Source organism: Rhipicephalus microplus, unplaced genomic scaffold, assembly GCF_043290135.1.
Source record: "Rhipicephalus microplus isolate Deutch F79 unplaced genomic scaffold, USDA_Rmic scaffold_12, whole genome shotgun sequence".
Taxonomy (NCBI): domain Eukaryota; kingdom Metazoa; phylum Arthropoda; class Arachnida; order Ixodida; family Ixodidae; genus Rhipicephalus; species Rhipicephalus microplus.
This window is the reverse complement of record NW_027464585.1, coordinates 32,216,600-32,231,532: the sequence shown is the minus strand read 5'-3', so window position 1 is coordinate 32,231,532 and position 14,933 is coordinate 32,216,600. Positions and strand designations below refer to the sequence as shown.

Sequence of the window (14,933 nt, the reverse complement as noted above, 5' to 3'; positions counted from 1 at the left end):
TCGGGTCCAGTTGGTCACCTGCAACCTGTGAAGCCTCCCAGTTCCCCTTTTGAAAAGGTCGGCATTGATCTGATGGGACCTTTTCCACGCTCCTCAAAAGGTAAACGGTGGATTATTGTATGCGCCGACTACCTGATGCGGTACTGCGAGACGGCTGCCTTATGCTCCGCCACGGCAGTCCAGGTTTCGGAGTTCCTGTTGCATTCAGTCATCCTCCGACACAGACCTCCTCGCGTGATAATAAGTGACCGTGGACGACAATTTACCGTTGATATTGTCGAATCATTACTTGGTTTGTGTGCCTCCAAGTTCCGACACTCAACTGTGTATCATCCACAAACTAACGGCCTCACTGAGCGCACAAACCGAACGTTTATCAACATGTTGTCAATGTACGTCGCCTCCGACCACAAAAACTGGGATGAAGTATTAATATTTGTCACGTACGCATTCAACACGTTGAAACACAAAACGACAGGCTACAGCCCTTTCTATCTGTTCTCTGCTCGCTCACCTCGACATACGCTGGACACTATCTTTCCTTTTGTCGTCCATGACGATTTAACAATTGCGGAAACTTTGTGTCGTGCGGAAGAGACACGTCAACTTGCCTGCTTACGTACACTGGCAGCGCAAGAGTCCTCCAAAACTCGCTAAGACAGTCAACACAGGCATGTAACCTATGCCCCCGGTGATCTAGTGTGGGTGTGGACCCCAATACGCAGACGTGACTTGAGCCAAAAGCTACTGGCACACTATGCCGGTCCTTTTGTGATACTCCGTCGTCTCAGCGAGGTCAACTATGAAATTGTACGTGTCACCACTAGTGGCCGACGTTCATGCAAGACAGAAGTGACGCATGTTGCCTGCCTGAAGCCGTTTACTCGAAGGATGCAAGAATGATTCGCCCAGAGGGCTTCGTCTGAGACGGGAGGAATGATACGGGCTATCACTACCAGGAAAAACAAGGGAAGTGCGGATAGAGAAGGAAGATGACGTTGCCTCCACTGCGATTCCCCTGAGTGGGTACGAGCCATGGCGGTGGAGATCATCATCATTATACTGTGGTCGCGGACTCAGGGCCCATTAAAAACTCCCATTTAGTTAACTTACCTTGTGTAACAGTATAATTCTTCAAAGCATGACACCATCAGCTATTCACTGTTCTTTTTTTCTGTGCGGCTGCAACTCTGGGTTGCCATTAAGAAACACTCTTTTTTTCTGATACTGCCCAATCAACGTTGTATGCTCAGGTCGTTGCTTCTCGAGCCCGTTTTGCTCACTGAATCACGCACACTTGGCTCTGTATTTCTTAGGCCTCACAAAAAGTGGGCTAGGATGACTGGCACCACAACATTGACTACCCTCCTGACTCTCTTGTCCTACTCTAGATGCCGCACCAACGTGAAAGCTTCTGCGAGAAGCTCCTCCCTCGGTACACAGGGCCCTACAAAGTTCTCTGCAAAGTCACCAATCTCGACTACTTTATCAGATGCCCGTTCAACAGCACTCATCTTTTCTACAGAACCATGTGATGTTTGTTCATGTGTCATGCCTAAAATGCTATTATACTGCCAATGCTGACTGACTTACGGGTGCCCGTGACAGTGCTTCGTCCGCCGGGGGTGATGTTACGAGGCAGTGGGCATGCGCCCGTCATCACAGAAGAATCGACGAAGAAAAAGCTGGCTCGCCACCTGAGTTACTGGCAGCCCCTGGTTGACACAGCTACTTGTAAATATTGTAAATGTATTCGCTTTTGTCTTTGGTGTATTCGTGATCTCTGTGACAGTATCTAAGAGGGCTTTTGGGTGCTATTATTATAGAACGCTGACAGCCGAAATTGCAAAGAGGGCTGTCCTACATGGCACGGATGCTAGGTGCACCCGAGAGAGGGCAACAAAATGACTTCTTGCCCCTTATTTGGTAGAAGGCTTTTCCTTGTCATAAGTGTCTTTGTGAATTGGTGAAGTTATTCTGTAAAGCAGCGCTGTGGTGAGTGAGGCATTGTTCGATTCTAGCTGTGTCACTTGCATGCTGGTAAGTGAGGCTTGCGTGCTGCAGGTGTTCGAGTACTAATGGACGTGGATGCCAGGCGCCTGCACGAACACCCGTGGGTGTCACGCTGCGCACAGCTGAGCGAAATTGTCTTCAACTTTCCACACGTCGGGGGCAAAATGAAGATTCACGAGAACCGCAAACTGCTGCGAGACTTCTTTCTCAGGTAAGGTCCAGTTGTTTTTTATACGCCTGGCGCACATGGAAGAGGGCCCCATGTTGACCCTGTAATACAGTTAAGGAAATCGCTTAGCAATTGTCCATTCATCACACACGTACAAATAGACAATGCACGGCATTTCTTTAACCCCTATCATTTTTTGCGATATTAGTAAATTGTGCAGTTTCATTCCACAGTGCAAACTTTTAACGAACGTGGTTTTGTTATCCAGGGGCAGCATACTGGCATAGTCCCTCAATAGTTTTTACTGATCACAAAACTTTGGGCCAAGTTTGGTATTGGGACAGAGCCTTCTGCCAGGGCTGCTACTGCAGACAAAGGGGCTTTCATTGCAGACGCTCAAACGGCGTGTTTTTGGTGCGTGAAAAAGTTACTTGGCATAGACTCACTCTGGTGGCTTCATGGACATATTTCTGTGGGGTTTTATGAACTTGTCACCAATTGCATATAGGCAGTGTACTCACACCTGTGCGTAGCGACCTTAGATGTCTGTTTAGTTATGGCAGTGTTCTATTCCTTTAAATTGTGGTGATATCAGCATGCAGCCACATCCTGCACGCTGATCTAGCAAACACTACTTGCTCATTCCTTTGTAGAGCTTTTTATTTTTGTTGAGGTTGTAACCGACGTCAGTGCAAGAACCGCGACCATCATTGCCATTACACAGGCGCACGTACGTATCATAGGAGGAGGGCATGCGTCATGCCTTTTTTGCCGAGAGACATACTGACGTGCGCAACTTACGCAATGATACTTTTTCGTGATGATTTGTCCGTGCTTTGAAAAAAATATTTAGGTTGAATTCCTATGAATATACACCATTTAATTAACAGTTAGTCTACGGTACGTTTCCGTGCACCAGTGACGCTCAGCGTAACACATCAAAAAAAAAATGTAGTAGATTTCCCACGCGTGGCTAGGTTCTGTGTTGGACAGTTTGCACGTACAGCATTCTGAAGTGAATATCACAACAATATTGCTGTGCAACAGTATTGTTGCACACGAGCGGGAACCCTGATGATGCTCTTTTACCCGCCTTGGTGGCTTAGCAGCTAGGTAAAGTGTGCTACTGAAGCACTCGCATTCGAGGGAGATGTGCAAAAACAAGTCTGCTTAGATTTACGAGCACGCTGAATAGGTGTTTCTTTTTTCCTGCATAATTTCTATGGGCCCTCGCACTCTGCAAAATGTCAAGTGATTGTTCATTGTATTTCCCCAGCCACGCTCTACAGCAGCTCCTTTCACTCGGACGAAAGTCGAACAGTGGTCTTGTGCAGCTGGTTGATCTAAAGGAAATATTGAAACCTTTTAGCACCTCAGAAAAGGTACTCAAATCTATTTTATATATTCCCAAAAAACAGTAAATTGCTGAGATGAGCATTTTATTTTCAAAGTGGAAAATATTCAAGGCAAACAAAGAACTCAGCAGCATAAACAACTGTCGCAGTAATAAACTCAAAGAAATAAATGTGTGCTATAAGTTCACCAAATAGATTTTCGGAGATATGCAAATTAGGCGTAGAACACTAGCATGTAAAACAGCTCGCACATATAGTAAAATTCTTGGGTTACAGTACAAAGCAAAATACATATGAGTATTCACGAATACACAATCTAAAAGACTGGCTTCATTAACATGAATGCCTAACAAACAATGTCATTGCAAATATGGAAGTAATCCAAGACCCCCTGTCACAATCATGGTAGAAATACAACCGGGCCCCGGAAGCTGATTCACTTGGCTTTCTTCCTTCAGATGTGGAATTGCGCCGGCCCTCAGCTTTGCTCTTCTGCGTGGCACACTAACAACGGCGCCTTCTATAACACATTCGTCGGCACGAATAATGTCCTCATTACAGAAATGTCTTTCACATACCCGAATGTTTGATGAACTCAACGAGAATGTGCCAGTTTCTTTACGCGGTATCACCTGCTTCCGGTGCTCACGGCTTTTGGTGTCACTGGGAAGCATGAAAAAAGATACCTTTTCAACGGTTCCTCATTAGTCGGAGCGACAGTCCAGCACACAGCATTTCTTTGGCATCGTTCATGATGCTGCTGCTAACTGTTCTTGCATACGAAAACAATCACAGACACAGACAGCTCTGCACACACGCGATAAAACGACACCAACAAAGCCTACACAGAACGCCATCGCTTCACTAGCCTCAACGAGTGTCTTAGTAGCCGGAGCGACCGTGCAGCCCACATGATGTCTTCTGTATTTTTCGTCACGCAGCCAATAACTATTTGTTACGTTTGAAAACGATAATATGCACAACGTAGACAACATTACATCCAAACTCCTGAAAAATACTAAACATATCTGTGCAGCGTATCTGTGTCTACTATTTTCACAATCAGTTTCAAGAGGAATGCTGCCTCCAGATTGGAAGCATGGAAAGGTCGTTCCAGTCCACAAATCAGGTAACAAACAATCACCATTAAATTATCGTCCCATTTCATTAACGAGCGTACCCTGCAAACTCCTCGAGCATATCATCTACACACATATCATGGACTTCCTTGATTCCAATAATTTTTTTCATCCTGCGAAGCATGGCTTTAGGAAAGGGTATTCGTGTGAAACACAGCTAGCTATGTTTGTTCACGACCTGCATGTTAACCTCGACTCTAACCTTCAGACTGACGCCCTCTTCATCGATTTTGCAAAGGCATTTGACAAAGTTTCTCATGAGCGCCTACTACTAAAGCTTGCCGCGTTGAATTTAAATGATGACGTATTAGCATGGATTAAAGAATTCTTAACTAATCGTTCGCAATAAGTTTCCGTCAACAATCAAATGTCTAATACTACCCTGGTAACCTCAGGTGTCCCTCAAGGGTCTGTCCTAGGCCCGCTTCTGTTTTTGATTTACATTAATGACCTATCATTACATATAACTTCTATACGCATGTTTGCAGACGACTGCGTTATTTATCGTAAAATAAACAATGTTTCGGATAACACGTCTCTTCAAACTGACTTACTAAGGTTACAGGAATGGTGTAACCTTTAGCTAATGGAACTCAACCCTAACAAATGTAAAACTGTTTCCTTTCACCGCCGTCGAAATCCGATAGTATTCCTGTACCAAATTGCTGACACAAACCTCGAATTAGTTCCTTCCTATAAATATCTCGGAGTAACCCTTTGTAGCGATTTAACCTGGGCAACGCACATTACGAACATCATTGCATCTGCTAACAAAACACTCGGGTTCTTAAAACGCCATTTGCGTCACGCTCCTAATAATGTCAAATTACTAGCTTATCAATCTCTCGTAAGGACGAAGATAGAATACGCATCAGCCACTTGGAGCCCGCATCAAGCATATCTCATCAATCAACTCGAGTCACTTCAAAATCGAGCCACACGATTTGTTTGTTCTACGTACTCTTACGACGTCAGCATATCAGCACTGAAAACAGAATCTGGCCTATCATTGCTTGCATCTCGTCGCCGCATTTCTAGTCTTTCCCTTTTTCACAAGTTTTTTTACAGCTCGCTCGGCAGGCCACCATACATTCTTCCTCCGGCACGCATCTCCCGTCGCACTGGTCACCCGCAACAAGTTGAGCGGCCACGTACGCGCACCGTCACTTTTTCGTCCTCATTCTTTTTTCGTGCAGCTACGGACTGGAACGGCCTTTCTAACGAAATCACCGCCATAACCTGTCCTACCACCTTTTTGAACACCGTAACAAATTACCTTGCCCACCCCTTATGTAATATGTACCCACCCCTTATGTAATACCCCTTCAATGGGGTCTTTAAGGTAATAAAATGAAATGAAATGAAATGAAACAAGGCACCCCGCACATGTGATAAAGCACGACACACACATGATCTACACACCTCGCCTGGCCGTCGCCTCGCTCAGAGACGCTTCAGTGGCCTCGACGAGTACCGCGGGTGCCCCCTTAACACTGGTAGCGTCGCCCCGTGGTCTAAGTTGGCGGCACCCAAAGCTCTTCCTAAGAGTGACGGGGAGGTTCCATGACCAGTAAAAAGTATTGAGGGGCTATGGTACTGGTAATACCTGAAGCTTGGTTGAATGATAACGTTTCAGATGCCGAAATCGTCATTCACTTACCCGAATTCCGAGTGTATTGACCGCCTCCGACGCCTAGCCATGCATGGCATCACCATGCCAAAAAAAAAAAAAAAAAAAGATACCGAGGGTTGTGTCGAAGCAAAGTGAACGGGGCCCTTAAGGCGTCCCCGGCTGAGGCAACACGCCCCTTAGGCCCTTGCTTCAGGCAGACAGCAGCCCTGGGGGAATCCTGCTGTCGCCTTTTCCTGTGCTCCCCTTCTATCTTTGTCTGTCTTCTCTTTTTTGGGGGCGAAGCTCCTTGAAGTTGAGGCTTGTTCGTTGGCATTGTGCACTGATGGTGCCATGGTGATGATGCTGATGCCAAAGATCAAGCATATGATGTGCCGCGCTAGAAGCGGAAGATTCTTCTTTCACCAGACCCTGTCTCGGGAATTCAAATATGAAAACAGTGATGAGAGCAGACACCTCATTATATGGAGCTGTCCTAGTCCAAAGGCACTAAGATGGTCAGTTCAAAGTGATTATTCATCATGCTTCCAGAACTTTTACAAGCACAGAGTGGCAATATACCCAAATTGAAAGAGAAGGACTTGCCCTTGTGTGGGCTTGTGAGAAGTTCCGTGATTATCTTGTGGGGAAGCACTTTAGTCTAGAGACAGACCACAAACCACTCGTTTCTTTTTTTGTGTCAAAGGGAATTGACGAATCAACACCGAGACTACAGAGAAAGAAGCTAATACACTATACGTATGTTCCAGAACAGGATCTGACTGTTGCAGATGCCCTTTCTCTCTCATTTCTTCTACAAACCGAATCCACAGAACTGGAGGCTGAAATCTAAGGTTATTCTCTACATCTTATCGGCCAGGAGCAAGAGCACAATCCAATATGTGAAGCTGTTATCTATCTAAGTACAAAAGGCTAACCGAGCCGTCGGGTCGCAATGAGAGGCAAAGCATTGTCCTCATTGAAAACCTGCTCATGTCCAGCTCTCCGATCTTGTGGCACTAAGGCAGCCTGTTTTTGAAATAGTTCACGAGGGATACTTCGGAATTTTTAGGTGCGAAGCATGTTCGAAGAGCTTAGTTTGGTGGTGAAAAATTGACGTCGACATTGATCGAATTTTCAGGAACTGCCACAGCTGCTTTAAGGATAGCATCAACTGAAAGATGCTTGTGCAACAGACCAAGTTTCCATATAGGTCATCATAGCGATTCTTTCTTGAAGAGAAGTGGTGGCTGGTTGTCACAAATTATTTTTTACGATACCCAGAGCTGGTATCATTGAACAACCTGTCTTCCTCGGCAGTAATATCATTGAACAACCTGTCTTCCTCAGCAGTAATAATCATTGCAAGTTCATTTTTGTGAGACACGGGATCCCGGAAGTAGTAGTGCCCTATAATGGGCCGCAATTCTCAAGAGCCCTCTGGGCTGAATTGTCCAAATTTGTGACCAAGTGCAAGTTTAAGCACGCGTAGTCTGGTCCTCATTATCACCAGAGCAACGGAATGGCAGAATCCACTATGAAAATTACAAACGGGTCCTTGAAGAAAACTGCTGACGCTTATAAAACTCTCTTAGCCTACAGGAAAAGCCAATTGAAGAACGGATACAGCCCCACGCAGCTGCTCACAGGGAGAACACTGTGCATGCTCCTTTCAATGCATAGTGAAAACCTCCAGCCTCGTACTTCAGACTTCCAAAAACTGGCAGCTTTCGAGAGGTTACGGGGTCAGTGCCAGAAGAAAGACCATGACTGGCACCATGGAATGCTGATCTGCCACAGCTATCTGAAGGAACTGATGTATGGATTGTAGACCTGCAAAAAAAGGAGTTGTTTGAGGAAGCGCTGACGAGCCCAGGTCAAACTGGGTTGTCTGGGTGGAAACTTTTTTCCGCAGAAGCTGCCCTCCTCTCTTCCAACTGCCATCGACAAGTTTAGAGGATGCTTGAGAAATAAGGAACTAGGAGTGGAATCGTCGAAAATACGCAGTGATGAAACAAGCAGTGTGCAACGTTGTAACGACTCTCTTCATTATCACACACGAAGTGGAAGGTGTGTGGTTTTTCTAGAACAATTTCAAGTATCGTAAAAAACAAAAAAAAACCGCAGAGGAAGTTGTGTCATAAGATAGCTCGCCAGCTTTGACAGCGTCAGTGTCGGCAGTTATAAAGCTACAACGGCGCTAGTGATACGGTCAATAAAAGCCGCTGTTTTCCGATAATAAAGGGTTATTTCTGTTGTCCCTTGTGAGAAAGACGTACGCCCACTTCTTTCCGTCTGGATGCGACGAAAGAGTGCGTGAGCTGTTGGCAACTTCTTTGGCACTCATCATCAGCTGGGCTATGAAAGCAAGATATTCATCCTCATAATCTTACCATCCATGCCACAGCTTCCATCATCCCTTTTACTTTCTTCCGCTTTTTCAAGATTGGCAACCACTTGATCTTATTTTCTTGTTTCTTCCTCCAACTTCGGAGTACTGCCAGAATGCTCCACTGTAAAAGGTTTGCTGAGGAGTATTGTTCATGCACATCATTGGCACTTGATCTTTTTATCTTTGCTGAAAAGGTTACAAATAATTAAATTCTGGTGTGGTGTTTTCACGTTTCTGCATGCTGTCACAACAGATTTGACATTAGCCTTTTCAACCTCAACAGAATTGTCTTGACTCACAGACAGTCCGCTTTCGCAGTTGGTATCTGAGCTTTCATAACATATAATGTCTCTTTCCATGGCTTCGGAAATGTCACAGTCGTCTGCAGTTTTACGGAAGCCAACTCGGTTATAGTTTCTATGGCCTTGTCTGGCACAAGCAAGCAGCGAATCGCTCGTGGCACTTAGGTGAAAGTCCGCGTTCAGACAACAAATACTACCCATCAGCAATTGCACACGCTACCCTGTCATGGTAGTCCGCAGAATCCTGGAGTTCCTAGTCAACTGCCTCATCTTCAGTTACGTTGAGGATCTGCTTGTTCAAATTGCAGAGCTCAGCTTTTATGGTCATCAAAACGGTAACTTGCCTCGGTTTCGGGGTCTTGCAGTAGTTCTGTCAAGAGCGTAATTGGGCATGAGGACCACCACTGGAGGAGCGGGTTCTGCAATTGTGGTGACGTGTAGGGTTGGATCACGTCGTCTCGCCTCGCTCTGGCGAAGGAAAGCTGGCGGTTGGATGTGTTGTTTTTAACTGTGACTTCGTGGTGTTTTCACTTTTGAACAGCGTTGTTTTGCTCTCACTTCATGTGTGCGGACTTCTACAAACTACACAATCTGGAAAGTTGCAGTAAAAGTTATCGGCACTGCACCACAGCGCGCTATGCACGCAATGCCACTGTTACGGCCGCTGGCAGTGCCACTGTCACCTCTCTTTTTTTATGCTGTCGTGGCTGTTAATTCAAGACCATGGGGTTAAAATGAGCACAGACCTTAATTGTTCACATAAAAAGCACATTTCAGTTACCGCACGAGAGCCTGGTTTACTAGGAGAAACGAATATGCAAACAGTCCGATTATGTATATTTTAAAATACGACATACATGTCTACATGGGGGGGGAGCTGCCGTCATTACATTTCAGAATGTGCGCCGTTGTCTAAACTGTCAGAGAGTCTAGATAAACCCAGGAAGTACCGCTCTTTCCCTAAATTTTTTGGTATTTTACGATATTCAGGTCTTTTCATGGCCAGTTGCTTCTGCATGTTCGGCCAGCAAGTTCAACAAAACTTTCTTACATCATACATGTGCCACTCCAGTCTGCTAAGGCTACTTCTCTGGCCAAGGTAACTTTTACCACAGTCTGCGCCACCACCCACTCTCCTCTCCAGGTGTCTGCCCCCGTGTGTGTACCCAACCACAAGGGTTCTCATCTGCCAGTGGCAGAGCCAGATGGTACCACACCAAGCCTGTGCCTTCCCCCCCCATTCTAAAACGTTTTCTCTTGGCCTATAGCACACAAAATAACAGTCGACCACATCTGCCTGCCCGGCCTCCCAATTCTAATAAAGTGGCGCCCCCTCAGAAAAAAGTTTCCACCTACGCCTCTGTCGTCTGCAACTTTGGCTCGCATGGTTCCTGCTTATACGTCTGTTGAATGGGCCCACAGCCACTTTCACGTCTGAATGTTGTTTTGATCTAAAAGTGAAAACGCGGTCAGCTTCGGAAACTGATTAATATTTTAATAGCTGCCGTGAAACGTCCCACAGCTTAGGAATGAAGCTGTAAAAAACTGGACACTGGCATTTTTACTGAAACATGAAATTGCCATTTAAGTTGCGCTATGCAAGACATAACTCGCAGCATGCTTATTCGAGGGTGCAAAATAATACGGCTGGCGCGCACTGCATTTTCTATGGTAATCGAGCACGATCAGGATCACATCTTTTATCATGATTTACTTCTTTGTAGAAGCTGTGAAACTGCGCCAGTCATTCATATTTTCTACCCATGTGTTACTCGATGGCGATCAGATGTGCACCATGTGACAACAGTACAAAATTTTCGCAATAAATATCAGGATTGTGCCACAGAAAAACTTTTTCTTGTGTGAAACTTTACCTAGTTACAACTCGGACTGAGGCACACGCACGCGTATGACTCTTGTGTTTGCCTGCAATCATAACTGAAAGGTTGCGGTGGCGTGCGGCTGTAAGAATATTGTGTTGCTTCCCACTAAGTGCAGAATCCACTTGTGCTGTGCTTCGTAAGGCTATGTGTGCTAAACAAAAATGCAAATTTGTGCATGCTTGTTGTATCAACCACGGCCTGACCCAGTTGGATGCAAACCTACAATGAATGAAGTAGCCTGGTTGCGCGCATTTTTTCAGCTAAAGTAAGTCTTTTTGCCCTCAAGCACACGTTAATACCGATTTGATGCTTCAATTCGACACGGAATGAGCGCGCTCGGCCCTCGTGGTTTTCATATAGGTGGCCATAGCAGACAACGCTAGCAGTCAGGCAATATGAGAAGCGTAATATTTTTCCGGTGCAGTTATTAAGAACTTCGTACAGTCAGTGAAGAAGCTGCAGTGGTAACAAGAATGATAATAATAATAAAAAAAAGAAATGTGAAAGTGCTGGCGGAGCAATCCAGCCAGGCGCGTCACAGGGATGCGTTTGCATCGTGGCGCCTTAGTATGTTCTCGTGCCCATTACAATTCTGTAAGACGCTGGCCCTGACAATCCCACTCACCTTCCTCAGACGCAGTCATCGCAGTCCAGGATGAACCACTCTTAGGTTTCAGACCAAGGATTGTTGTAAAACTGGAAGACGATGTTTACTCCATAACTCTGCGTTCGAACCAAAAAGACTTCAAGCTTGCCGTACAGGATGCCCTGTAAATTTTAACCCTGTTTAGATGCAAAGCAGCTCTTTGACTAGCCTGTGTAACGCTGCCCCTCCGCACCGGGGTGGAGCCAGTAAGCCACGCCTTCCCTTGCAGTGCGCGCGCGTAACGTCACTCTCTGCCTAGATTGTTGCCACTCGCCGCGTGTCATCTTTCTCGCTTCACCCTCTCCACCGCTCGTAACGTTCAAGCCGACTCCTCATGTTGGCATCATCTCCTCGTCCGTGCCACCTCTCTCCATCTGTCGGCAAGAAGAAGCTGCAGATAGGAGCGCTGTGTCGCGCACTGTCATCTAGCCCACGGTCCCGCAGTGCCGGCATGTGGACAACATGCTGCTGCTTGTTGCACGATCACATTGATGGGCAGGATGCCACTGGGGCTTGCTTCCTGGTAGTGTTTGCTGCCTTTCTTGGCCATTGCCGGCATCGTGGGTTAGCAAAATTGATCGTGTTGGCAAATGGCGACTTCGCGCTTGGAACACCGTCGAAGCGGGAGCCAGGGAAGCCGAACGCAAGCGGCGGCCGTGGAAGACCATCGGCACTGATTAGATGTGAGTCAAGAACACCAATCGTGTTTGATAATAGAGATGGGGCACGGGTAACACCGATGAGACACAAGCCGAGGAAGCCAAGTGCAAGCGTCTTCAACGCCTCCCTCCTCCCATGTCTTTACATTTTAACAAATTTTCACTCCAGTGAACGCTGGGCTGAGTTTCGCTTCAAACCATTCTTTCAGCACCTACATCGACGCCCGCTTCAACAAGGTCAACGCCGTGTGCACCGCTGCTGCTTTGCATTATTCCATCAGGGTTTCATTCGGGGAGATAGTCCATAGTTTTATTTCTATTTCTTTTTTATTTTAAACTGCATTTACATTTGTTCACACCACTCCTTTCTATAGTGCCTTCGGGTCTTAAAAGTGCCTTCAATAAATAAATAAATAAATGAATTTTTTTAGAGAGTACACACCCCAATTTCTTTAGTGATTTTACGCATCTGAAAACTGATTAACGGAAAACCAGTGACGGTATGAAGTGCAGGGCGGGTGTTGCGGCCCGGTTCACTGGTGCGCGTGGCCCTCTGCCGTGGTCAGGGGGGCACCCCTGCCGAAAGCCACTTGCGTTGCCCCGGCAACACGTGGCAGGTGGTACAGATGGCTGCACCCGGTGGATTTATCCTGCACCAGGTCCTGCCTTTCTCTGCACCGGCAGGATACACTCCACGTGGATACAGGTAAGTGCCGGATCTGACATTACAACCAAGTGGCATGTCATACGCATGAAATACCACTGACATGGTTTAGAAGAGCCAGACAAACTGTTGGGTTAATATTAGAGCATAAGAACATTTCGAATTGTCAGAAAAGGAAAGAAAATCGAATCTGGCCCTTCATTGTAAACAGTACAAATGTAAGCTGGTGCTGAATGAAATCAGGACTGTGGGCTGAAGTCTTGATGAAATGATGCATGAAACATTTGAGGCCTTTCACATGACATTGCGAAAAATAGACAAAGTATGTTGCAGTAATTGCTTTGTGGTGTTGTGCAGGAAGGAACAAGATTTACTGCAATATTTTTTTACAGTTAAGAGGAACACAGAATAATGCAAAGATGACGCACAGCGATTGCACATCAGTTTTGTGTTACGCTTTCTTGATTGTAAGGGCGATTGTAATATGACCATATGACTGCATGAGTGCTGAGTGCATAGTGTCACGGGGTCGCTACGTGGACGAAAGGAGCATCCTGCAGGTCGAACAATAAACTTTTTATTTAGGCGGAACATGTGGCCGTGGCCAAGTAAAAAGAAAGTAGGACACTGGCACTGATAGCGAGCATCGGCCGTCGATCAACTTATAAGCGGCAAAGCGTGTCGGCATTTATACACTTGCCATCGAATATTCTAGCGTTATCGATACCTTATCTTAACGAAATGATCTACTACAGTCCCAAAGCTTGTCGAACACTGCAGGCATGGTTTGCACTGAGAATTACGTACAGTGTAACAGGGCGACAACAAAACTTGAGGAAAGGGATGTAGCAATATTTTTGAGTCTTGCTTTGGTGATTTGAGAGTTTATTCTAGTATAGACACTGCCTGTCTTCTTCACCGTGTCCCGTGCTTGTCCGTATCTGGCTGGGCATATTTTCTTTTTGTAAATACACGCTATTGCCACGCGCGTTCCTTATTTTCACTCTTGTTTCATTCGGTTTTCGCTCATAAAGCCTGTCAGGAATTCTCAGTGCAAACTTCACCGCATTGTTCAAGAAGGTTCCCGAATATTGTAGATCGTTCTGTCAAGAGTGCGCGCAAGACACCAACACTCGAGATTATTCCAATGCTTGCGCGCCGACCAGTGATGAGGCTAGAATTTTTTATGGTTATGAAGCGTGGAAGCTTGGGCAAGTTGGTAGGACATTACTGAATGCAGGAACAGCGCTCTTTTTTGTCTTTGTTTTTTTTTCGCTTCCTTAGTTACGAAGTAACTACTTCTAGGTTGCGCTGTTCCTGCATTCAGTAATGTTTGATAGCATAGATATAAATGCCGACAGGCTTTGCCGATTGTTAGTTGATCGACGGCCGACACTCAGTTCGCCGCTCTCAATGCCAGTGAGTATCACGGTAATCTGACTTTTCGTTGGCGGGCCAAAAGTTCAGCCGAATAAATAGTTTTATCTTCGAACTACTTACAGTCTGGTTGTTTCGTTGACGTCATGACCCCGTGACACTGTGCACTTTGCATTCGTACTTGCTGTAGTGTCCCCAAGCAGCTGCTGAGTTCTTGCATTGTGTCTGGAATTAGGGGGAAAAAAATAATAATGGAAGCGGCCCCTAATGCAAGTCACGGGTGCCACTGCTCTCCTGTACGCGACATACCGCAGTATGCCAAGCAAGTACCCCCCTCTCTTATTTAGGAGATCTAAACTAAGTGCCAACGACCGAGCAAGCACCGCCAGCTCTCCCTTGTAGCCACTTCTTTTTTTTCAAGAAGAGTATTGCTTGTGTAAAAAGAACCAAAAAAATGAGTACACTGAATGCACATCTAATATTGTTTATGAAATTATGTTGTCATGTGGCCATTCGTACGTTGGCCACACGGGTTGCTGCTTTAATTTACTGTTCACACCAGTTGCTGTACTTGCGTCAGGCCGTCCTCATCGACATCACTTTTCTGTCCGAATCTGAGCAGGCGTTTGACAAGTTTGACTGGGACGAGGGGGAGAATAAAAAAAACAGTAAATAATAAGTAAAGCATTTTATTTAAAGCATGAAGGAGCATTGTTTATTTTTAG

General features: G+C 45.8%; 1 protein-coding gene across 9 annotated transcripts in view; it reads left to right on the top strand.

The window, feature by feature from the left end:
- LOC119166721 (ferredoxin-fold anticodon-binding domain-containing protein 1) overlaps positions 1-14,933 on the top strand; it is a 158,971-nt gene that overhangs the window by 39,257 nt on the left and 104,781 nt on the right. For 8 of the 9 annotated variants that reach the window (XM_075882451.1, XM_075882445.1, XM_075882448.1 and 5 more), the window contains exons 2-3: positions 2,065-2,224; positions 12,676-12,873. In XM_075882451.1, coding sequence (XP_075738566.1) covers positions 2,065-2,224; positions 12,676-12,873 — 358 coding nt within the window. The remainder of the gene's footprint in view (positions 1-2,064; positions 2,225-12,675; positions 12,874-14,933) is intronic. The other variant, XM_075882449.1, reaches the window with a different exon arrangement.